Raw genomic sequence first — 25,245 nt, 5'->3', positions numbered from 1 at the left:
TTTACCATTTCTCCCGTGCTAATTTCCAAACCTTATGGTATAGGCACGGAGGTGCCCTTGTTTTTGATTTGCTAACCTCCAGGTACTAGCTGGAGATCTCCTGCTATTACAACTGATCTCACACATGAAGCTGCCTTATTACTGAATCAGACCCTTGGTCCATCAAAGTCAGCGTTGTCTACTCAGACCGGCATCTGCAGTTGAAGAAACAGCAGCAAATGTTAGCAAGGACAAATCTCCCACATCCGTTCCTTGAAGAGAAAGCATTTTAGAAGAGACAATCCTGTTCCGGTTGTCATCAATGAACACATGAAGCTGCCTTCTACTGAATCAGACTCTTGGTCCATCAGACCCATGGTCCATCAGAGTCAGTATTGTCTACTCAGACTGGCAGCGGCTCTCCAGGGTCTCAGGTGGAGGTCTTTCACATCACCTCCCTGCCTAGTCCCTTGAACTGGAGATGCCGGGGCAATGGTAAACACGCCATAAACACAGTCTGCCTAGTAAGTGCCGGGATATGATGTCACCCCATAGGGCAGTAATGACCTAGTGCCTGCACAGGGGACTACTAGGGAGTTACCGCACTTGTATTACCAGCGATATATTAAGAGAGACACTGTCCTTCAGTGTTACTCCTCTGAAGATGCCTGCCACAGCTGCTGGCGAAACGTCAGGAAAGAAAATACCAAGACCACCGTCACACAACCCAGATAACCTACAAGAACCGATGAACTCTGACCGTGAAAGCCTTCGACGATATATTAAGAGTTTGAAAATGTTATATAAAAAAAATGCTGTTCGCACTTTCTATGTATTCCCGCCGATGTATTAAGAGTTTGAAAACGTTATGAAAAATACTGTTTGCACTTTGTTTGGCCCCTTTAGCTGTGAAGACATCTTCTAACCATTTATAAGCCGTGGTGGTATCCAAAAACCCTTTTAAAGTGATGTTTTTACAACATTTTGGGGGTTACTGCACTTGTATTCCCAGCAATGTATTAAGAGTTGAAAACGTAAAAAAGAGTTGAAAAAAAGAGATGGATCACATCAAGCCACATAAAACCTTCCCCCAATGATGCTTGCCGGTCTACATGCAGCGGGTAAACTCCATTCTTAGGCCCAGTCCCCTGCCTTTGGGAAATTGAGGCACAGAACAAAAAAATGGCTAGAATTGGCCTCCATAATGATGTTTTAGGAATTTCCCCATGTCTCTATGGTCTTTACAATAAAGATAAGGGGAAATTCCTAGTGTCCTCTGGAAATGACATTGCATTCTCCCCAAACTCCACCCTCTCTAGGCACCGCTCTCAAAATCTCCCAGTATTTGTTCAGGCAGTGCTGGAACCTTATCCCCTAGGGCATAAACTTGTCTACAATAGCCAGAAAGGTATAGAACAATCAAAATCACCAATAGAATAGAGCTAAACATGAATCAGCCAGCCAACCAAAATCAAAACATGGGTGAGTATGCACACATGTACTTCATACTGACAGTCTCAGTTGCTCAACAATTCTAGGGGGATTACCACACTTGTATTCCCAGCGATGTATTAAGGGTTTGAAAATGTTATTAAAAAATGCTGTTCGCACTTTCTATGTTTTCCCAGCGATGTATTAAGAATTTGAAAACGCTATAAAAAATACTGTTCGCACTTTATTTGGCCCCTTTAGCTGTGAAGACGTCTTCCAACCATTTATAAGCCGTGGTGGTATCCAAAAACCCTTTTAAAGCGATGTTTTTTTACAACATTTTCAAACTCTTAATACATCGCTGGGAATACAAAGTGCGGTCACCCCCTACCTTTACCAATAATTCCCCTTTTTTTTTTTATTTCCCGGGAAATACACTGGAACGAATTTTCCCTGTTGCTGTTTCCGGGGGATCCTTTTTGCCCTGACGGCCACCATAGAGCTGCGGGGGAGGCGTGCGAAGCGCTCCCTTCCCTCCGTCGGCCGGAGAGGCAACACTGGCTTCCGGTTCCCAAGCGGAGGGAATGAAGGCGAGAGGGGTTGGCCGGAAGTAGGGCAGGCAGGGCGCTCCAGCGTGGGTGGGACCATGCGGCTGCTTCTACTGGCGCCGCTGCGAGCCGGGACCGGGAACGGCACTACGGCGAGGAGGGTCCAGTAAGTGTCTCCCGGGCAGGCAGGGACTCGTCAGGTGGAGCTCTTTCCATCGCTGTGTTTCCAGGCGCGTCTGCGGTTATATTCAAAACCATCGTTTGCAATGCAGTAACAGGGAGTCCCCAGAGAGGCAAAGATGAGTTTTTACGCTTTGGGAGGCGGAGGCAAAAATAGGGTGGCTTCACAGTTGGTGCCCAGGTCTCTCCCTCTTGATCCGGGGGGCCGGGTGAGGAGGAAGGGGGGATGCAGCTCAGTGGTAGAGCGCACGCGTTGAATGCATGGGTTCAATCCCCAGCATCTCCACTTTGGGGAGGGGCTGTGGCTCAGCGGTAGAGCATCTGCTTGGCATGCAGAAGGTCCCAGGTTCAATCCCCGGCATCTCCAGTTAAAGGGACTAGGCAAGAAGGTGATGTGAAAGACCTCTGCCTGAGACCCTGGAGAGCCGCAACCAGTCTTAGTAGTCAAGGCTGACCATGATGGACCATGATCCATCAGTGGTAGAGAATCTGCTTGGCATGCAGAAGGTCCCAGGGTCAATCCCCGGCATCTCCAGTTAAAGGGACTAGGCAAGTAGGTGATGTGATCATGTGAAAGACCTCTGCCTTAGATCTGAAGAGCCATGGAGAGGGGCTGTGGCTCAGCGGTAGAGCATCTGCTTGGCATGCAGAAGGTCCCAGGTTCAATCCCCGGCATCTCCAGTTAAAGCAGTGGTTCCCAACCTTTTTTTGACCAGGGACCACTAGGACTTTTTTGTCCGGTGCAGGCACCCCAAGGTTCAGAATAAAAATTCTGGGAATTTGAAAATAAACTTTAATCATAACTGTTAGTTAAACATTAAACTTAGAATAATATTTGAATATATATTTTTATAATAGAGAACTTTTGATTGAAAATATTAATTTATTATGGATTTATAACTTTGTTTCACGGACCTTAATTTAGTTCTCGTGGACCCCTGGTTGGGAACCAGTGAGTTAAAGGGACTAGGCAAGGAGGTGATGTGAAAGACCCCTGCCTGAGACCCTGGAGAGCTTCTGCCGGTCGGAGTAGACAATGCTGACTTTGATGGACCATGGGTCTGATTCAGTAGAAGGCAGCTTCATGTGTTTATTGGGGAGGGGCTGTGTCTCAGTGGCAGAGCATCTGTTTGGCATGCAGAAGGTCCCAGGTTCAATCCCCGGCCTCTCTGGTTCAAAGGACTAGGCAAGTAGGTGATGTGAAAGACCCCTGCCTGAGACCCTGGAGAGCCATGGAGAGGGGCCGTGGCTCAACGAAAGAGCCTCTGCTTGGCATGCAGAAGGTCCCAGGTTCAATCCCCGACATCTCCAGTTCAAGGGACCAGGCAAGTAGGTGATGTGAAAGACCTCCGCCTGAGACCCTGGAGAGCCGCTGCCAGTCTGAGTAGACAATACTGACTCTGATGGACCATGGGTCTGATTCAGTATAAGGCAGCTTCATGTGTTAATTGGGGAGGGGCTGTGGCTCAGTGGTAGAGCATCTGCTTGGCATGCAGAAGGTTCCAGCTTCAATGACCGGCATCTCCAGTTAAAGGGACCAGGCAAGTAGGTGATGTGAAAGACCTCTGCCTGAGACCCCGGAGAGCCGCTGCCGGTCTGAGTAGACAATACTGACTTAGATGGACCAGGGGTCTGGTTCAGTAGAAGGAACTTCATGTGTTTATTGGGGAGGGGCTGTGGCTCAGTGGCAGAGCATCTGTTTGGCATGCAGAAGGTCCCAGGTTCAATCCCCGGCCTCTCTGGTTCAAAGGACTAGGCAAGTAGGTGATGTGAAAGACCCCTGCCTGAGACCCTGGAGAGCCATGGAGAGGGGCTGTGGCTCAGCGGTAGAGCATCTGCTTGGCATGCAGAAGGTTCCAGGTTCAATCCCCAGCATCTCCAGTTAAAGGGACTAGGCAAGTAGGTGATGTGATCATGTGAAAGTCCTCTGCCTTAGACCCTGAAGAGCCATGGAGAGGGGCTGTGGCTCAGCGGTAGAGCATCTGCTTGGCATGCAGAAGGTCCCAGGTTCAATCCCCGGCATCTCCACTTAAAGCAGTGGTTCCCAACCTTTTTTTTAACCAGGGACCACTAGGACTTTTTTGTTCGGTGCAGGCACCCCAAGGTTCAAAATAAAAATTCTGAGAATTTGAAAATAAACTTTAATCGTAACTGTTAGTTAAACATTAAACTTAGAATAATATTTGAATATATATTTTTATAATAGAGAACTTTTGATTGAAAATATTAATTTATTATGGGTTTATAACTTTGTTTCACGGACCTTAATTTAGTTCTTGTGGACCCCTGGTTGGGAACCAGTGAGTTAAAGGGACTAGGCAAGGAGGTGATGTGAAAGACCCCTGCCTGAGACCCTGGAGAGCTTCTGCCGGTCGGAGTAGACAATGCTGACTTTGATGGACCATGGGTCTGATTCAGTAGAAGGCAGCTTCATGTGTTTATTGGGGAGGGGCTGTGTCTCAGTGGCAGAGCATCTGTTTGGCATGCAGAAGGTCCCAGGTTCAATCCCCGGCATCTCCAGTTCAAGGGACCAGGCAAGTAGGTGATGTGAAAGACCTCCGCCTGAGACCCTGGAGAGCCGCTGCCAGTCTGAGTAGACAATACTGACTCTGATGGACCATGGGTCTGATTCAGTATAAGGCAGCTTCATGTGTTAATTGGGGAGGGGCTGTGGCTCAGTGGTAGAGCACCTGCTTGGCATGCAGAAGGTTCCAGCTTCAATGACCGGCATCTCCAGTTAAAGGGACCAGGCAAGTAGGTGATGTGAAAGACCTCTGCCTGAGACCCCGGAGAGCCGCTGCCGGTCTGAGTAGACAATACTGACTTTGATGGACCAGGGGTCTGGTTCAGTAGAAGGCAGCTTCATGTGTTTATTGGGGAGGGGCTGTGGCTCAGTGGCAGAGCATCTGTTTGGCATGCAGAAGGTCCCAGGTTCAATCCCCGGCCTCTCTGGTTCAAAGGACTAGGCAAGTAGGTGATGTGAAAGACCCCTGCCTGAGACCCTGGAGAGCCATGGAGAGGGGCCGTGGCTCAACGAAAGAGCCTCTGCTTGGCATGCAGAAGGTCCCAGGTTCAATCCCCGGCATCTCCAGTTAAAGGGACCAGGCAAGTAGGTGATGTGAAAGACCTCTGCCTGAGACCCCGGAGAGCCGCTGCCGGTCTGAGTAGACAATACTGACTTTGATGGACCAGGGGTCTGGTTCAGTATAAGGCAGCTTCATGTGTAACTGTCAGGCCTCAGCAAGTCAATGCGGTATCTGCCTGTCGTTTAGACATACTGAAGAGACAAATTAGGGGGAGAATTCGGTCTCAGTTTCCCTGTCCTCCCGTGAACAATGGGGAGACATCTTTGGGTTTTGCTCTTGCACCCATTTACATTACCGGGAAAGTTTTGTGGTACAGCCCTCCCCCGATGGAGGACACGTTGCTTAGTCTTGCTTGGATGGTGCCACTGCAGATTCCAGGAAGGAATTTTATCTTGCTTCACCTGGGTTAATGATTTCCATCGGTAGCCTCCCACCCTTGTCGGACCGCTTTTGATGCCAACCTGCAACATGGAAAAACTCACGCACGTATTTGATAAAGCCCCCCCCCCCCACCTGGGTGTGTGTCTTGAAATCCAAGGAGAAACGGAACACATCTATTCCTTATCTCAGAATAAAGCAGCAGATGGATTCTGGTATCCGCCCCCACTGTGTGTTCTTAGCGTGTTGGGTTAAAGCGAATCGTGACATGCAAATGTATTGCTTGAACAAAAGAGTGATTTGTGGTAATTGGCTTAGTCTGAGGAAGAAAATATTATGGCATACAAAACGATCAAATTTCTGTTCTTGTTGCCTAGGGAAAATAACCCATTAAAAAAAATCTTGGGTACAAATCGCTGTTATTTGAATTCAGGTTGTGAAAAAAATCTTGCCATTACGTTAGTAAAATATCAATAATGAAACCATTAGAATCAAGGGGTATGATGCGAGGTATTCTGTGTACATCTTCTTCCGGCTGAAATTGAATACTCTTCGTTAAAGGGAGAAGCTTTAAGACAGGTGTCATAGAATTATAGAATCATGGAGCTGGAAGGAACCACCAGGGTCATCTAGTCCAACCCCCTGCACAATGCAGGATATTCACAACTATCTCCCCCCCCCACACACCCCACACACCCAGTGACCCCTACTTTGTTCCCAAAAGTTGGCCAAGATAAAAAAAAAAAACTCTTCAGGATCCCTGGCCAATATAGCCTGGAAGAAAATTCCTTCCCGACCCCAAAGTGGTGATCAGCACTACCCTGGGCATGCAAGAAAGGGCCACGAGAACCAACCACTGATGCAAACCTTCCTGCCCTCCCTCTCATGATCTGCCTAAGGTCATAGAATCAGCATTGCTGACAGATGGCCATCTAGCCTCTGCTTAAAAACCTCCAGGGAAGGAGAACTTACCACCTCCCGAGGAAGCCTGTTCCTCCGAGGAACTGCTGTAACTGTTAGAAAATTATTCCGAATGTTTAGCCGGAAACTTTTGTGGGTGCCATGAAGCCCATCAACACCTTTTCTGGCAGCTGCCCAATGTTTTTAGGATGTGGGTGGGGCCAAGTAGGACTTTTGCCCAGCAAGGCTTCTAGTTGAGTATTGGAGATTTGATTGGCCGTGCAGCTTTTTGTAAAATGTGGCTTTGGCAGTAGCTGCCACCACAGCACAAGGATCTACACTGTGTTACTGAAGTTAAGTAGTGGTAATCATTTTGTGGATGGCTACCACTTAAGGAAGAATCAAACCGGCTGACAATCACCTTCCCTTCCCCTCCCCACAACAAACACCCTGTGAGGTAGGTGGGGCTGAGAGAGTTCTAAGAAAGCTGTGACTAGCCCAAGGTCACCCAGCTGGCTTCATGTGGAGGAGTGGGAAATCGGACCCGCTTCTCCAGATTAGAGTCCGCTGCTCATGTGGAGGAGTGAGGAATCGAACCCGGTTCTCCAGATCAGAGTCCACGGTTCCAAACCTCTGCTCTTAACCACTACACCACGCTGGCTGTCAGCCTTCTTGAGCCTGCAGGTACCTTTGGAGTTCTGACACAAGGCTATGGATGCATTCACAAATTGGCTGCCACAGTAGATGGAGCCGTCACAACCACACAATGTCAGGAAACAAGGATACATGTCACCCTAATAATAGCTCTTCAGCATTTCAGGCAGAAGGTCTGTATAACAAGATCTTTTAATCTGGGCAGCCAATCGGAAGCCCTTCTGGGCCAAAGCCCCACCTAGCCCCACTCCTTTTCTAAAAGCACTTGGCAGGGGTGAGTGCCATGGAGCTCATGGGCACCATGTTGGGGGACCCCTGGTCTAATCAGCTGGTTTTATATCAAGGGTCTTTTCAAGGAGGAAAACAGCGTTTAGGTCGAGCTCTGTGAAATCGTGAATTGTTTTAAGCAGGTATGAATATTCTCTCTCTCTGTCTCCCTCGTTCCGTTTGCCAAAAGCGATCATCTAGAAGCAGCTGGTCATACGTGTATCATCCAGGATACTTCAGACTATGAGTCCCCGCGGGCGGTTGCGGATCTCATCTCTTCCAAGAACTTCGAGGCTGCTCTTGGTCTCCATCTTTATAAAGCAGGCAGACTTCTGCAAGGTACGGCCGTTCCATTTTGACAGAATTTGCGGAGAGGTGTTCTTGGTTTTTGTTTTGTTTAAAGGAAAAACACAACTTTGGAATGTGATCTTTGCAAGGGCCCGTTCACACGGTCCTTGGTGTTCTTTCCTGATTCTTTTCTTTCCTTGCTTTCTTATGTGTTGAATTTTTTTAAACCATCAGGATGGGCTGTGGCTCAGTGTTAAGAGTATCTTCCTGTCATGCAGAAGGCCCCAGGTTCAGTCCTGGGCATCTCCAGTTAAAGGGACTAGGCATGTAGGTGATGTGAAAGACCCCTGTCTGAGAGCCTTGGAGAGGTGCCGTGGCTAAGTGGTAGAGCATCTGCTTGGCATGCAGAAGGTCCCAGGTTCCATCCCCGGCATCTCCAGTTCAAGGGACTAGGCATGTAGATCATGTGAAAGACCTCTGCCTGAGACCCTGGTGAGCCTTGGAGAGGGGCCATGGCTCAGTGGTAGAGCCTCTGCTTGGCATGCAGAAGGTTCCAGGTTCCAACCCCGGCATCTCCAGTTAAAGGGACTGGGCAAGTAGTTGATGTGAAAGACCCCTGCCTGAGACCCCAGAGAGCCGCTGCCGGTCTGAGTAGACAATACTGACTTGGATGGACCAGAGGTCTGACTCAGTATAAGGCAGCTAGCTTCATGTGTTCATGTGTTATCCATGGAGCTTAGGACAGTAGAGGGTTTGTCGTGCTGGTCCACTTGACCTGTTCAATGTTGGCCGTCTGTTATTTGGCCATACACCAAATATTGCATGCAGCTGGGAAGACCCCAGGGTCATAGAATCATAGAAGGAGCCATACCGGCCATCTAGTCCAACCCCCTGCTTAATGCAGGATCAGCCTGGAGCCTGCGGGTTCCCTGCGGAGAGGATCATGTCATCTCTGTGCAGATAGCACCTAAGGAGTGATTGTTCATCTCTTGTTTTGTTTGCCTGGGGTTGTCCCTTTCTGCCATTACGGCTGCTTCCCGTCTTCCATTGCTGGTTTTGGATCTGCAGCTGTGGAGAGTCAGATGAGTATTGTCATCCCTGGACTGACTGCAGATGCAGAGGGCCAACCACCCTCCCTGTCCCTCTTCCTGTCGAGCCCTACTGATGCTCGAGAGGCAGAAGATTTGGTGCGATTTTGCACAGGTTCGGGGGGCACTCGATTAAGCCTCCCTGCAGTTGGAGCAAAGCAGCCATTCGGGTGTTGCCCGCATGTTCGAGATCTGCCGCTCTCGAGGATCTCGCGCAACGTCTGCAGAGCAGCTCTGCCCAGATTGCTGCGCCGCTTGGACCAGACCTAGAACCCAGGCACAGTCACACAGGGAAGTTCTTTTGGCTCGCCGACGCACACCTGCCAAGGCCGCTACGGGACAAGACGCAGCGGAGACACTGTTTCACGAGGCGGTAATTTAACATGTCGTTCAGCCCGTACGGGAGGCTCCTGGCCGCTCCAGCGCGCTTCATTGTTCTGACACTTACCTGATTCGTTTTAACAAGTGCCCTAATGTATTCAGAATTTTAAAAGCAGCGATGTTACTAATTAGCAGCCATCTCGCCGCTATTTGTTAGCTTAATGAGGTGTAAAACTGTCCACTTAATTGTTTCCCCCCCTCCCTGCCCGCTCTTGCGGATGCTTTGAAAGAATTGGAGAGTAATGTTCGTTGTCTCACTCGATTGGTTTTGAGAGGCAGCCCGGTTGCAACCTGCCGTTTGTTTAAGGGGCACTGGCACGGCAAAGCAAACTGCCCTTCTTTGGGTAAACAGGCCAACCCGACATGGCAAAACAGGTTTGACAAGATAGGAGGAGCTTGCTAGGTGGCCGGGGTGGTGAAAAATGCCGTCAAGTCCCAGCCGACTTACGGCGACCCTGTGGGGTGAGCAGAGAAGAAGAAGAGTTGGTTTTTCTATGCCGACTTTCTCTACCACTTAAGGGAGACTCAAACCTGCTTACAATCACCTTCCCCTCCCCACAACAGACACCCTGTGAGGTGGGTGGGGCTGAGAGAGTGTGACTAGCCCAAGGTCACCCAGCTGGCTTCATGCGGAGGAGTGGGGAATCAAACCTGGTTCTCCAGATTAGCCTCTGCCGCTCATGTGGAGGAGTGGGGAATCAAACCCGGTTCTCCAGATCAGAATCCACCGCTCCAAACCACCGCTCTTAACCACTACACCGCGCTGGTTTGCTGTTGTTTGCCTCTGCAAACCACCGCTCCTAACCACCACTCCACGCTGGTTTGTGTTGTTTGCCTCTGCGTAGCAACGTCGTACTTCCTTGGTGGTCTCCCGTCCAAGTACTAACTAGCATTGACCCTGCTTAGTTTCTGAGATCAGGCTAGTCTGGGCCATCCAGGTCAGAGTGTCTAAGTGCCGTCAAGCCACAGCCGACCTAAAGGGACCCTTCAGGGTTTTCAGAGCAAGAGTAGTAGCAACCCTGGACTTCCTTGGTGGTCTCCCATCCAAGTGCTAACCAGGGCCGACTCTGCTTAGCCAGCGTGGTGAGGTGGTTAAGAGTGCAGAGTATGTAGTGTTGGCCAAGCTGACGAACATTGTTAATAAAAAACCAAGAGAAGATTTTACAAAGAGCTGGAAACTATATTATGAATACATTGCTAAGTAATTTAACTAAGCAGAAAGCCATAATCTGGGATTATATTCTTTTCTTTTGTAACCAGTAATCGAGGCTAGTTTAGTGTTATATGGAATAATTACATACGGTACTAATGGGACAACTAAATAAGGTTATGATATATGAAAGCATTTCATTATCTTTAATTTTTTTTAAACCTGCTTTTTAAATTCCATATAAGCTAACTTTTGATTTCAGCAAATTGAGCTTAATTTTATTAATTATTCATTGATATGAAAGTGTAATCTTTTAGTAAAGTAAAATATATAGAAAAATATATCACGGGTTAATGTAGTTTTAACTAATCAATATTATATTTTGCAAGCATTTAATAGTTTTATATTAGTCCAGGTTAAAAGGATTGTAAACTCATTCCAGTTATTCACAAACAGGAACTTGTCTTAGAGGTGTATTGATAGGCAGAACTGTTATGTCGTGTGGTTTGTATGTTTTTTGCTGTTGTATGTTTTATATGTTGTATGTTTTATAATACGTTGCAAAAAAATTAATTTAAAAAAAGAGTGATGGACTCTAATCTGGAGAACCGGGTTCGATTCCCCTCTCCTCCACATGAGCAGCAGACTCCAATCTGGTGAATCGGGGTGGTTTCTCCACTCCTCCACGTGAAGCCTGCTGAGTGATCTTGGGCTAGTCACAGTTCTCTCCGACCTTTCTCAGCCCCGTCTACCTCACAAGACGGGAAGGTGATTGTTAGCCGGTTTGAGACTCCTCAAAGGTAGAGAAAAGCAGGTTATAAAAACCAACTTTTCTTCTCCTCCTCCTCCTCCCCTCCCCTCAAGATTTGGCTAGCCTGGACCATCCAGGTCAGGGCTAGTTGGCCTCAGGGCAGCCATTGCCTTCTGTCCCCCAGTAGGATACTGGTCTCCCTTCTAGGGATATTTTCAGAATGACTGAGATAATATTTGGCAGAGCTCTTTGAAAACTCAAAGCGACTCATTTCAAAGTGTGTTCATGGGGGATCCTGGTGGGTTTTGTGAAAGTGAAGCCCCAAGCTGTGGAGAGAACCAGCTTTCCTGATCTTTCTCTGCATGCTTACCCAGGGTGTTAAGTGCATCTTGATTCATGCCGGACAAAAGTGCATGTATTCTATTTTTATCCCCGGTTGCTCTCGCTGTGCCTTTCCTCGAAGCTGACCGAGACGGACGTTGATACAAAACGTTCCTCAAAGGAGGAATTCTCAGGCATGACGGAGAAACATCTGTCTGCCATCTCCTCTCCCTCTGATGGCCCCATTTATGCGCTGTTGGAACCCGGAGGAAGGGGATATGATGTATTTGTGGTTTTATCTCTGCACCCCCTGGTTTATAATTCAAGTGCTCTCCTGATTTTTTGGGGTTTACATATTCAAATTGTCGATGGCAGTATATTGATTGCTTATTCATCCCAGGTTACAGGAGAGCTTTCTTTTTAGCAAGATGCAATGTATTACCCACAGCCATTTTGAGTGGGCGCAGTTGTAAAAAGCCCTGATCGTCTATGTGGATGCGGAACTGGTTCTATCGAAACCACGGGGCATGTCTTATTTTATTGTAGAAGATATAACCACTTAAGAACACAGCCGACCAAGCCATTAATTCCTGATACAGACATGCCTGTGGCTAATAAGCTACAATTTCTGGTGGGTGGTTGTGATCCAGCTACCACAGTTCCGGTAGTGAAATTTATTTTGAGTTTATTTGAATGTAAGGGACACAAGGATAATTTAAAGAACATATATACGATTAAATAAATTATATAACATAATTTTAAAATTTAATGGCAGACGTTAATTCTAAGATCATGTTTAGCGTGGCTTTTTTAAAATCATGTTAGCGTCTAAGTTAAGGAAGAAATTTGTTGAAAATTAGGTTTCAGTGTTAAAATCAGCAATAATGTGTATATATGTGACTGTTCGTAACATTTTTATTCATGTAATTCAGGGTGTTGTAGGTTATATATTTTGTATAGTTTTAATCTGAATATTGTTAAGGTCTGTGACTAAAACATTAATAAAATTGATGATGAATTTTAAAAATTCTGCCCAGCAGTTCAGTGTAGTTAGCTCATATATTGGCTAGGAGTTGTAAAGGGGGAAAAATTCAATAAAACATGCTTGTAATCTCACACAATTCCTAGGATTAATCACCTGGAGTACATTAATTACCAGCATGCTAAAGCATATCACATTCTATTTAAGATAGTTTCAGGTAGGTAGCCCTATCGGTATGCTGTAGATGAGCTAGATTTGAGTCCAGTAGCATCGTAAAGATTTCCAGAGTATAAACTCCTGAAATCTTTGACTCTCGAAAGCTTATACCTTGAAAATCTTGTTGGCCCTTAAGATAGCTACTCTGTTTAAGGCATCAGATAACATTCTGGACGACTGTCTGACTCTGGTTTTTTCCAGAAAACGGTCCTCACTGGTGGAAGTACAGCCAGATGAAGTTACATCCAATAGAATTAACCCTTTGAGTTGTCCCTTCGTACGGGGAGCATGAATGTGGGTGCTATGTATTTGTACCTTTTTTTTTATTATTGCTCATTTGTTTGTGGACTGTTGATTTTGAAGCCCAGGGCAAGAAGGGAATACTATAATAAATAAATAAAAACCCCTAGAACACCATCTGAAGACCTCTGCTTCATGAGATCTGTACTTAACAGAGCAAGCGCTGACCTTTGTCACTTCCATGGATGAAGAAGAGTTGGTTTTTATATGCTGACTTTCTCTACCAGCATGGTATAGTGGTTAAGAGTGGTGGCTTGGAGCGGTGGAGTCTGATCTGGAGAACCGGGTTTGATTCCCCACTCCTCCACCTGAGCGGCAGAGGCTAATCTGGTGAACTGGATTTGTTTCCCCCACTCCTACACACGAAGCCAGCTGGGTAACCTTGGGCAAGTTACAATTCTCTTAGAGCTCTCTCAGCCCCACCTACCTCACAGGGTGAGGGGAAGAGAAGGTAATTGTAGCCGGTTTGATTTTTCCTTAAGTGGTAGAGAAAGTCAGCATATCAAAACCAACTCTTCTTCCTCTTCTTCTTCCTCCTCCTCCTTTGTCTTACAATCGCCTTCCCCTCCCCTTCCCACAACAGACACCTTGTGAGGTTGGGGGGGGGGGTGCTGAGAGAGTTCAGAGAGAACTGTGACTGGCCCAAGGTCAACCAGCCGGCTTCATGTGGAGGAGTGGGGAAACGAACCAGGTTCACTAGATTACTTCTGCTCTTAACCACTACACCACGCTGGCTCTATGGGAACTGGGGATTCGTCTCATGTTCTTGCTGTGTAGGTATTAAACTTTTGTATTTCTCCGGGCAGGGAGCAGAATCCCTTTTGGCATCGTCTTTGGTGGGACAGATATCAACGAAGATGGCAAGTGTGAGGAGAAGTCCCAGGTGATGGGAGCCATCTTGGACGAAGCCAGGTAGAGAAAATACTCGGCAAAGCATTGTTTTGTTTCTGTGGAGCAAAGTTTTCAAGTGGGATGTTGCAAATATGTCTGCATGGGTTAGTTGCCCATGCAGTGTTGGATTTAGCCAGATTTACACCCCAGTCCTGCTCAATTTCCTTCTGTTTACTGCTGAATCCAAATGCCAGGGGACTACATCAGGGGATGGCCTCGGCATCTATGCCCTATTGCTGGAGCTCAAGAAGAACTGGCTGGCCACTGTGTGAGACAGGATGCTGGACTAGATGGACCGCTGGTCTGACCCAGCATGGCTCTTCTTTTGTTCATATGAAGCCCCTGGCCTCTATGCCCTGTTGCTGGACCTCGAGGAGAACTGGCTGGCCACTGTGTGAGACAGGATGCTGGACTAGCTGGACCGCTGGTCTGACCCAGCATGTCTCTTCTTATGTTCTTATGTTCTTATGAAGCCCTTGGCCTCTATGCCCTGTTGCTGGACCTCGAGGAGAACTGGCTGGCCACTGTGTGAGACAGGATGCTGGACTAGATGGACCGCTGGTCTGACCCAGCATGGCTCTTCCTATGCTCCTTTTTTTTCCAGCTTTCATCTCACATGGCTTTTGTTCATGTGCCCCCCCCCCCCCCACATCGCCTTTTGGGTGGCCAAAGGGAGACTCCTTCCTCCATGTTTCACCATACACATGAACACAAATTAAGGTGCCTTCTACTGAATCAGACCCTTGGTCCATCAAAGTCAGTATTGTCTACTCTGACCGGCAGCGGCTCCCCAGGGTCTCAGGCAGAGAGGTCTTTCACATCACCTTCCTGCCTAGTCCCTTTAACTGGAGATGCTGGGGATTGAACCTGGGACCTTCTACATGCCGAGGAGAGGCTCTACCAGTGAGCCACAGGCCTTCCCCAATGGAAAATCTGGCTGGATCGAACCCACAGGGTTTTTTCTTACGAACTTACTTTCCCACGTGGCCCTTGGTGTGCTGTTTGTGTAGTGCGTCGACAATTTGGGGGAGGCGAAAAAGGACAGTCTTTCTTTGAATTTCCAGATGCTGCCTTGCCTTCCTTGCTTCGTAGGGGATGCCGTGATTGGCCCATTACTGCCGACCCTCCTTATCGTGAGGCCCTGAAAACAAAAATGGATTCCCCTCCCCTTCGTTCCCCACCCCAGACACTGTCGATTGCAGGGTGCAAGCGGAAATCATCGATCTCTTTAACCCACGCAGAAATAAAGTGGGGAGCCGTGTCCCGTTTGATAATGGAGCATGTCATTTATTTGTTTTTAAAATCAAGTTCTTCTTCAGCGGGGAATTGTGCTCCTTCGGGGAATGTTTTCAATTTGACTGTTCCTCGCCGCGCCCAGGAGCCCCGGTCTCCATCCGCTTGGTAACGTGATAGATTGGAAATATAATTGTGCAATCAGAAATTGGAGCAGACGGGGCTTTGGGGAAGTGTGCCTTTGCCCAGGTTTTGCTAACATGAAATCTGTCGGCGAGGCTGTACCCACGAAGTGCGTTGTGATGGTTTCCTCCTGTTAGAGGCATGCCGCCGTGCAAAGTTATTTCACTTAATTCTGGGGGATTCAGAAGAAGAGGAAGAGTTGGTTTTTATATGCCGACTTTCTCTACCGCTTAAGGGAGAATCAACCTGGCTTCCAATCACCTTCCCCTCCCCACAACAGACACCTTGTGAGGTAGGTGGGGCTGAGAGAGTGTGACCAGCCGAAGGTCATCCAGCTGGCTTCGTGTGTAGGAGTGGTAAAGAAATCCAGTTCAACAGATTAGCCTCCACCGCTCATGTGGATGAGTGGGGAATCAAACCCAGTTCTCCAGATCAGAGTCCACCGCTCTTAACCACTACACCACGCTAGCTCTGTCTCGTTTCTGTAGCTCCTAGCTATGTGCAGTTCTTCTCTTCCCCGTTTTTCCTTCCCCTTTCAGATTCTCTTCTTTCCCTCAATCCTCTGGATCACCCCCTCTTCCAGTTTCCTTTCTTAATCCCTTGCTTCTGCCCTTCCCTTTCCAAGACTCCTTGCCTTGCCCTCCCCCTCCCTAAGTTATAAGCACCCCCCCCCATGGGAGACCAAAGTTCGAATCCCTGCTCTGCCATGGAAGCTAGTTAGGTGACCTTGGGCCCATTGCACACTCAGATGAGCCTACCTCCCAGGGTTGTTATGAGGATAAAATGGAGGCGAGGAAGAGGAGATGATTTTTATATGCCGAATTTCTCTACCTTTTAAGGAGAATCAAATCGGCTTACAATCTCCTTCCCTTCCTTTTCCCACAACAGACACCTAGTGAGGCTAATCTGGTGAACTGGATTTGTTTCCCCACTCCTCCACATGAAGCCAACTGGGTGACCTTGGGCTATAAAACCAACTCTTCCTCCTCCTCTTCTTCCTCTTCCCCTTCTCTCGTTACCAGCTGTATGTAATATATTTTTAAAAGTCTACCTTTTGTTTGAATGCCCCCAGGTTTGCTGTCTCTTTCACCGAGGCCATGAAGGAAACAGCCGCCGCGTACTGGGTACGTTAAGACGGTGTTTATGGTCACCTTGTAAGTCGAGTGCTGTTCCTAAAATGAGAGGATATGGTAACTGTGCGTGTGTGTGTGGGGGGGTTGTGGGGCTATATCTTTCCCCTCTAGCTTCCAGGTTCACCTAACTGTGACCTCAAATAGGTAGGGGAGCGGGTTCACATATATCAGGCACCCGACATGGTGCCTGTGGGCAACATGGTTGCCCGCTGACACCTTTTCCTGTTGTCCACCCAGTTTCATTTTAGAAAATGAAAAGGCAAGGCTTCTGACTGGCCACTGACTGGGGAGGGGTTGTGGCTCAGTGGTAGAGCTTCTGCTTGGTATGCAGAAGGTCCCAGATTCAATCCCCGGCATCTCCAGTTAAAGGGTCTAGGTGAGTAGGTGATGTGAAAGACCCCTGCCTGAGTCCCTGAAGAGCCTTGGAGTGGGGCTGTGGTTCAGAGGCAGAGCATCAGCTTGGCATGCAGAAGGTCCCAGGTTCAATCCCTGGCATCTCCAGTTAAAGGGACTTGGCGAGTAGGTGATGTGAAAGACCCCTGCCTGAGACCCTGGAGAGCCACTGCCAGTCTGAGTAGACAATACTGACTCTGATGGACCAGGGGTCTGCCTCAATATAAGGCAGCTTCATGTGTTCCTGTGAGATTTGATTGGCTGTGCAGATTTTTTTAAAAAAACACTTTTTCTTTGGCAGCTGCTGCCACCACAGCACAAGGTCAGCCACGGCAGCCTTTTGGTGGCAGCCCTTTTGTAGCTGCGTCCACCACACTGTGTCAGAAGTGCCCACAGGCTTGAAAAGATTGGGGGGCCCTGGCATAGCTGGCTTCAGTCTATTAATGGAGGATGGATCCATCAGTGGCTGCTAGCCAGACTGACTACAGGAGACCTCCACATCCAGGGAAAGAAAACCTCTGAAACCCAGTGCTAGTAGACAACCTCAATAGAAGGTAGGGTTGCCAGCTCCGGGTTGAGAAACACCTGGAGATTTTGGGGGCGGAGCCTGTGGAAGGCGGGGTTTGGGGAGGGGAGGGACTTCAATGCCCTAGAGTCCAATTGCCAAAGTGGCCATTTTCTCTGATTGTGGCCATTTTCTCTGATTGTAAGCCGGTTTGAGTCTCCCTTAAATGGCAGAGAAAGTTGGCATATAAAAACCAACTCTTCTTCTTGCTTTCTGCCCACGGGGATTGTGGAAGACGCTTGACGTAATGCAGGATTTGGTTGAGAGAGCTCTGGAGTAGGGAGATCTGCTTCCCATATAAACACAGTATTTGATCACAATCTGAGACGGGGCCTTAATTTATTTTGATTCGGTCGAAAGGTCATTCTGCGCATAAGTGCGCTCTTCTACCGTGATTTTTGTTTTTTGGCCTTCTAACCAAATTGCGCCTTCTTTGACGGCGAGATTCTTTCCTGTCTCTTCCCCCTCCTCCTCCTTTTGTGTGGGAAACGCCAGCTTTCGTGATCTGAGAATGCGTCCTCGTTGCACGCGCGTATAGGTTTAATCTCCTCTCTTCCGAGGGAGGCATGTTCTCTCTCGCCGCTCGCTAATGGAGGCTTTGGAAATATCGCCTGCATGCCCGAGTTAAAAAGTACGCTTCTAGCCAACCTGGTAATTGTGCCAAATTACAAAATTGGTTGTTAGATATCATAAATATCGATTAAAGCTAATTTTGAGTCATTGACTCCGCTCTGCTTTTGACCTTTTTAAAAACAGTCCTTTTAGAACAGGCGGAACCCATTAGGAATGTAGCCGGCTTTGCTCTCGTATACTTATGTTTATTCTGAAGTCGAGAACGGTACTTCTGGAGGGACCGCTTCAGGCAGCTTGTCGTGGAAATGGGTTTTTGGAACGGTGAAGGCTTGAAGCAGAGAGATCCCCGACGTTTTTGAGACCTGCAGGCCCCTTTGGGATTCTGACACAGGGGGTTACTGCACTTTGTATTCCCAGCAATGTATTAAGAGTTTGAAAATGTTGTAAAAAACATCGCTTTAAAAGGGTTTTTGGATACCACGGCTTATAAATGGTTGGAAGACGTCTTCACAGCTAAAGGGGCCAAACAAAGTGCGAACAGTATTTTTTATAACATTTTCAAACTCTTAATACATCGCTGCGGTAACAGCCACAGCATGACAGGCAGAGGCAGGAGGTGGAGCCAGCCACAATTTGCTTGCCCCAGCTAACTTGTAGACAAGCTGGAACGTGTCCAGAGGAGGGCAATGAAGATGGTGAGGGATCTGGAGACCAAGTCCTATGAGGAAAGGTTGAAGGAGCTGGGTATGTTTAGCTTGGAGAGGAGAAGACTGAGAGGGGATATGATAACCATCTTCAAGTACTTGAAGGGCTGTCATAGAGAGGATGGTGCTGAGTTGTTTTCTGTTGCCCAGGAAGATCAGACCAGAGCCAACAGGTTGACATTAAATCAAAAGAGTTTCTGTCTAGACATTAGGAAGAATTTTCTAACAGAGCGGTTCCTCAGTGGGACAAGCTTCCTCGGGAGGTGGTGAGCTCTCCTTCCCTGGAGGTTTTGAAGCAGAGGCGAGATGGCCATCTGTCAGCAATGCTGATTCTGCGAACTTAGGCAGATGGTGAGAAGGAGGGCACCTTGGCCATCTTCTGGGCATGGAGTAGGGGTCACTGGGGATGTGGGGGGGAGGTAGTTTGGAATTTCCTGCATTATGTAGGGGGTTGGACTAGAGGACCCTGGTGGTCCCTTCCAACTCTATGATTCTATGAACACTAATTCACCCCGTGAAGATTTTTGTGCTGTGGTGGCAGCTGCTGCCAAAGGAGCATTTTTAAAAATCTGCTCAGCCAATCAAATCTCCAGTGGCCAATCAGAAGCCCTGCTGGGTGCCGGTGCTTGTCAGTGCTAGGAAAGGTGTCGGCAGACAGCAGGGCACCCATAGGCACCGAATTGGGGATCCCTTACTCGGGGCGACGGGGATGCCTCTGACCTTAACATACCTCTCGGGAGTTTCCTAGAGGCATCGGATTGTCTAGTGCTGGATGCTGCAGGACTTAATGGACTGATGCAGCATGGCAGTTATGAGGACTGATGGATCGCAGAGCTGGGGAATCCAAGGACAGATCAGGTTGCCTAATTGGCTGAAATGTAACTAAAACGGGCGAGCAGCTCAATGAAACTGTTCCCAGGTGGGCTTCTTGCCTTTTGGAGAGCCGGCGTGGTGTAGTGGTTAAGAGCGGTGGTTTGGAGCAGTGGAGTCTGATCTGGAGAACCGGGTTTGATTCCCTGCTCCTCCGCATGAACGGCTGAGGCTAATCTGGTGAACAGGGTTGCTTTCCCCACTCCTCCACATGAAGCCAGCTGGGTGACCTTGGGCTAGTCACAGCTCTCTTTGAGCTCTCTCAGCCCCACCTACCCCACAGGGTGTCAGTTGTGGGGAGGGAAGGGAAGTTGGTTGTAAGCCGGTTTGAGTGTCCCTTAAGTGGTAGAGCAAGTTGGCATATAAAAACCTACTCTTCTTCTTCTTAAGTGCCTTCTTAAGGGTCTGGGCCTTCATTTCCCCCCTTTGGACCTTAGTCCAGAACTTGGACTAAGAGTCCACCTTCCTCAAACCTCATTTTAACATTTGGTATTATTTATCAAGCTCTATGGTATGCAGTCTGGGTATCAAGATTTTAACATTAAGGTCACCTTTGGGGACTTCCTCATATGACCCTCTGCTTGGGAAGGACAGAAAAGTGATCTGCTTCCCTACAACTCCCTGCCACGAGGTTTGTCCTTCACCTCTTCAACCTCCCCACAGATGAACCTACATCCCTGCTTAGTGACCGGTGCTCTGGCGTCACTGGGGGAGGGACTGGGAGCCGGGCATGGTAGCCCAGAGCTTACACTGAGCCAGGCAAGGTTGCGGCAGAATGGTCTGGGTAGCTCAAGCTGCACATTGCAGGGAGAGGTAAAGAGCCTTTTAGGACGAAGTCTGTTACCTTTCCCTGCAGTGGTATCCAGTCTCTGAAGTGAACTTTCTGTTTGCTTTCCTGGCAGCAAGCAGTTTAAACTGTTTTCCTCTCGTTCCTTTGTTTTTAAGCCTCACATCAGAAGCAAAATACACGTCCAAGGTCAAGGTAAGTGTTTGAGACTTCGCCTTTCTGCTGTAATGAACTCGAGGGATCATTTGTTTGTTCCCCTGGGGTTGGGTGCCACAGGGATTGGTCCTATACATGGCTTAGGACCATAGGCTGGGACCCAAAGTGAGCCGTGACTGTCTCACAGGTCAGTTGGGAGGTCAGTGGGGAAGAGGAAGAGGAGGGTCGGCTGGGAGAGGAAGCTTGGGGAGGCTTGGTGGCAAAAATTTGAGCTTGCCTCTGCACAGCGAGGGACGTGCCATAGCATGCTACCTATTGCAAAGCAGTGCAATGTCTTTTTAAACTAACAGCTCGTTCCTGAGCCTTTCGGTGGCCAGGGACGGCGTGGTGCGCGCCCCCAAAGTCGTTCCCCGACCACCAGAAGGCTTAAAAAAGCCTTTAATATTTTGGGGTTTTTTTTTGCAGAAAATGGGGCATTTTCCCCACTGAAACAGCTAGGCTGTTTTGGAGGGTACGTTTCCGGCCCAGAAGGGGTCAGGAAGCTGCCTACTGGCAGCTCCGACCCCCGGAACGCCCGCGAAGGCCCCGGGACGATGGCACAGGTATTTGTGCTGGCAGGACACCGGTGGGAGGCTGAGCCACTGTCCCAGGGTTGTGCTGCTGTGCCAGCACAGGGAGGCCAGCGTATGTGGGGGCAATGCCAGCATCCCTTCCTCTCTCGGTGGCAAAATGCGGCCTGGGCACCGGTGCAAGCAGCCCAGATGCCGGCGCAGCCGCTTGCGCACTTCCTGAGCTCTTTTGGCCCTAGACCTCAGGAATTATCTGCCCGCGTGAAAGTTAAAATATCAACCCATTGCTGGCTGGCGTGAGCTTTGTGTGTTCTATTTAGGGGAGGGGGAAATGTCAAGCGGCTCTTGAAAAGCAGAGAATGCTTACAAGTGGGTACCACTTACCAAAGTTGGAGAGGTGCTGGGCAAAGATAAGAAACGTGGAGGATAGGCCTCTTGGTGGCTGGATTGGGAACTGGAAAAAACCTTCCAATTTTTTGACAATAAGGCAGAGGGGAGGGGCACGCACCTGCAAACCTCCAAAGGGTATGTGTCCAGCTGTGGATGGTAGGCTGAGTTTGTGTTCAGACCCTTCAGCTACACACACACACCCCCAATGGATTTTGGGCTGATGAAGCCAACCGATCCTTGGATTTGCACGCTACACTCTTCCCCCGACCCCGCCAAGAGAGCCTGGTGTAGTGCCAGTGGACTTCTATTTTTCTGGCATGGGGAAGTCTTCAGACTGAAATTGACAGGCCCTGTGGTATCAGTTGGAATACAACTTCCTTCCACTTTGAAAATCCTGGAGAACAGTCAAGTATGTCTCACCCAAGTCACTTAGCATCAACGGCACAACATTGAAGCCGCTCAGGAGCTGGGTATAGATCAGGGGATCCTGAGTTCAAATCCCCACTGGGCCACCGTCTGCTGGGTGATCTTGAAGGGCTGTCATATAGAGGATAGGGCGGAGTCATTTTCTGTTATCCCAAAAGGTCAGACCAGAGCCAGCGGGTTGAAATTAAATCAAAAGAGTTTCCATCTAAACATTAGGAGGAACTTTCTGACAGTTAGAGCAGTTCCTCAGTGGAACAGGCTTCCTCAGGAGGTGGTGGGCTCTCCTTCTTTGGAAAATTTTAAGCAGAGGCTAAATGGCCATCTGTCAGCAATGCTGATTCTGTGACCTTAGGTAGATCATGAGAGGGAGGGCAGGAAGGGATGAGCCAGTGCTCGGCTCTTGTGGCCCTTTCTTACATGCCCTGGGTAGTGTCGATCGCCAATTTAGGGTCAGGAAGCAATTTTCTTCCAGGCCAGATTGGCCCAGGGATCCTGGAAGATTTTTTTTGGGCATCTTCTGGGCATGGAATAGGGGTCACTAGGGGTGTGGGGAGGGGGAAGGTAGTTGTGAATTTCCTGCATTGTGCAGGGGGTTGGACTAGATGACCCTGGTGGTCCCTTCCAAATCTATGATTCTATTATCTTGGGCCAGTCATTCTTGCACAGTTTAAATTTTCCTAAGGGGATTATTGTGAGGATAAAAGGAAGGGTGGTGGCACCATATATCACCATATTGGAGAGGAAAAGGAAAAAATTGGTAATCCATGAGCATAAAATCCGAATAAACACCAGCATGTTGAATCGGGCCTACCAAGATCCAGAGCAACGGAGCTAAAACTGGTTATGATGCTTGCTATGAAATGCCCTGGTGCGAAAATTTAATGCACGACCGTTTTATTTTCTAGGGATTGTGACCGCCCACAACGTGTCTTTTGACTGGAAGAAATTTTTGCAGAGTGCAGGTAAAACAAAAAGATAACCTTTTCTCTCCGTGCTTCCTAAACTGCCGTCTTGCCAGCTGGACTCTATGGCATTGAAGTCCCTCCCTTTCCTAACCCCGTCCTCCTCCGACTCCGCTCCAGAAATCTCCAGGTATTTCCCAACCCGGAATTGGCAACCCTTAAACACCCGGTCTTGGGGCTTAGCTGCATTCAGACACTGTAACCTTTTTGGCCGGCCAAGGTGGGGGAATGTGTTGAACCCTCCCCTCCGAATGATCTTTTCATACATCTAGCTAAAACTGCTCTTTAAGGAGTGTTCATAATTAATGCCCATAACTTTCCATTTTAAGTAGCATAATGCACGCTCTTTTCGAGAGACCCGTCCGAAAGCTAAAAAGAGCACTAGATTTATTATGCGTTTCTGGCAAGTAGGAAAATTGATTTTTCTCCCTCGAAATCAAAGCAACAATAATGTCAGGAAGGGTTGGGGGTGGGGGGGAAGAAACTTGTGCCAATCTTTGGGCCGGTAGTGAAAAAGAAACCGTGACTGGGAAATAAGATCTCCTTAAAAAAAAAAAATCGTTAAAACAATTTGATGCCTAAAAATTCAATGCAGTTCCATCAGAGTTGGTTTGATCAGAAGCCCCCAACCAGGTCCCTCTTCACCACCGGCGGGAGGTTTTTGGGGGTGGAGCCTGAGGTGGGCAGGGTTTGGGGAGGGGAGGGACTTCAATGCAATAGAGTCCGATTGCTAGAGCGGCCATTTTCTCCAGCGGAACTGATGTCTATCGGATGGAGATCAGTTGTAATAGCAGGAGATCTCCAGCTAGTACCTGGAGGTTGGCAACCCTAGTCCTCAATCATCTTCTGCATTCAGAAGATGGGGTGAAACTTAAATCGCCTTTTTGCTTTTGGGAAGGGATGTTCTTTGGTTTCAGTTTCCACACTAGGATGTAGTGGTTAAAGCAATCAACTAGGTCTGGGAGTTTTAACCCTCACTCTGCCACAGAAATTTGTTGGGTGCTTTTGAGCCCATCTCATACTCAGCCTAAACTACCTCACAGGGCTGTTGTGAGGATAAAATGGAGGGGAGGAGACCTTCATTGGAGGTTTTTAAGCAGAGGCTAGATGGCCATCTGTCAGCAATGCTGATTCTGTGAACTTAGGCAGATCCTGAGAGGGAGGGTGGGAAGGGTTGAGTAATTGTCGTGGCCCTTTCTTACACTCCCAGGGTGATGCCGATTGTCACTTTTGGGTCAGGAAGCAATTGTCCTCCAGGCCAGATTGACCATGGATCCTGGAGGGTTCCCCCCCATCTTCTGGGCATGGGGTAGGGGTCACTAGAAGTGTGGGGGGAGGTAGTTGTGAATTTCCGGCATTGTGCAGGGGGTTGGACTAGATGACCCTAGTGATACTTTCCAGCTCTATGATTCTATGAGCCACATTGGATCCCCATTGGTAAGAAAGGCAGGGGGTATAAATAAAGTAAATAAACAATAAACAGAAGGGGCTGGTTGGCTTTCTGTGGTGCCTCAGGGAGATGTTTCCAAGGCTAGAAGCATCGGGAAGTGTTCAGTCAAACTGAGGGGGCGTGGCTCCGATGTTCCAGCCTGGGTTGGAGTGGGTGCTTTTCTAGTCAGCTGACGGTGGCTTTTTGTCCTGCTCCATTCATGACACTCTGGATTTTCTCCTCAAGGCTGGATCAGACCGGTGGTCCATCTAGTCCAGCATCCTGTCTCCCACAGATGCCAACCAGTTCCTCTGGAGGTCCAACAACACATCATAGAGGCCAAGGCCTTCATAAGAACATCAGAAGAGCCCTGCTGGATCAGACCAGTGGTCCATCTAGCCCAGCATCCCGTCTCACACAGTGGCCAACCAGTTCCTCTGGAGGTCCAACAACAGGGCATGGAGGCCAAGGCCTTCATACGAACATAAGAAAAGCCCTGCTGGATCATACCAGGGGTCCATCTAATCTAGCATCATATCTCACACGTGGGCCAACCAGTTCCTCTGGAGGTCCAGCAACAGGGCATAGAGGCCGAGGCCTTCATAGGAACATAAGAAGAGCCCTGCTGGATCAGACCAGTGGTCCATCTAGTCCAGCATCCCTTGTCACACAGCAGCCAACCAGTTCCTCTGGAGGTCCAACAGGGCACAGAGGCCGAAGCCTTCCCTTGATGTTGCATCCTGCCACTGGCATTCAGAGATTGACTGCATCTGAATGTGGAGGTTCCCTTTAGTCACTATGACTAGCAGCCACTGATAGACCTCTCCTCCATTAATCTGTCTAGCCCCGTTTAAAGCCCTCGATGCCTGGGGCCATCACTACATCCTCTGGCAGCGAACTCTACATTTTAGTCACTCGTAGGAGTTAAACAAGGAGCCCCGTGGGGCAGAGTGGTAAGCTGCAGCACTGCAGTCCAAGCTCTGCTCACGACCTGAGTTCGATCCCAACGGAAGTCGGTTTCAGGTAGCCGGCTCAAGGTTGACTCAGCCTTCCATACTTCTGAGGTCGGTAAAATGAGTAC

General features: G+C 48.6%; 1 protein-coding gene across 1 annotated transcript in view; it reads left to right on the top strand.

Moving 5' to 3' along the window:
* The first annotated feature begins 2,056 nt into the window (after positions 1-2,056).
* GLT1D1 (glycosyltransferase 1 domain containing 1) overlaps positions 2,057-25,245 on the top strand; it is a 60,480-nt gene continuing 37,291 nt past the window's right edge. Inside the window, exons 1-6 of the mRNA XM_056859317.1 lie at positions 2,057-2,124; positions 7,614-7,762; positions 13,707-13,812; positions 16,280-16,331; positions 20,391-20,427; positions 22,679-22,735. Coding sequence (XP_056715295.1) covers positions 2,057-2,124; positions 7,614-7,762; positions 13,707-13,812; positions 16,280-16,331; positions 20,391-20,427; positions 22,679-22,735 — 469 coding nt within the window. The remainder of the gene's footprint in view (positions 2,125-7,613; positions 7,763-13,706; positions 13,813-16,279; positions 16,332-20,390; positions 20,428-22,678; positions 22,736-25,245) is intronic.

This window comes from Euleptes europaea, chromosome 13, assembly GCF_029931775.1.
Source record: "Euleptes europaea isolate rEulEur1 chromosome 13, rEulEur1.hap1, whole genome shotgun sequence".
In the NCBI taxonomy this organism is placed as follows: Eukaryota; Metazoa; Chordata; class Lepidosauria; order Squamata; family Sphaerodactylidae; genus Euleptes; species Euleptes europaea.
This window is presented reverse-complemented; position numbering and strand designations above follow the sequence as displayed.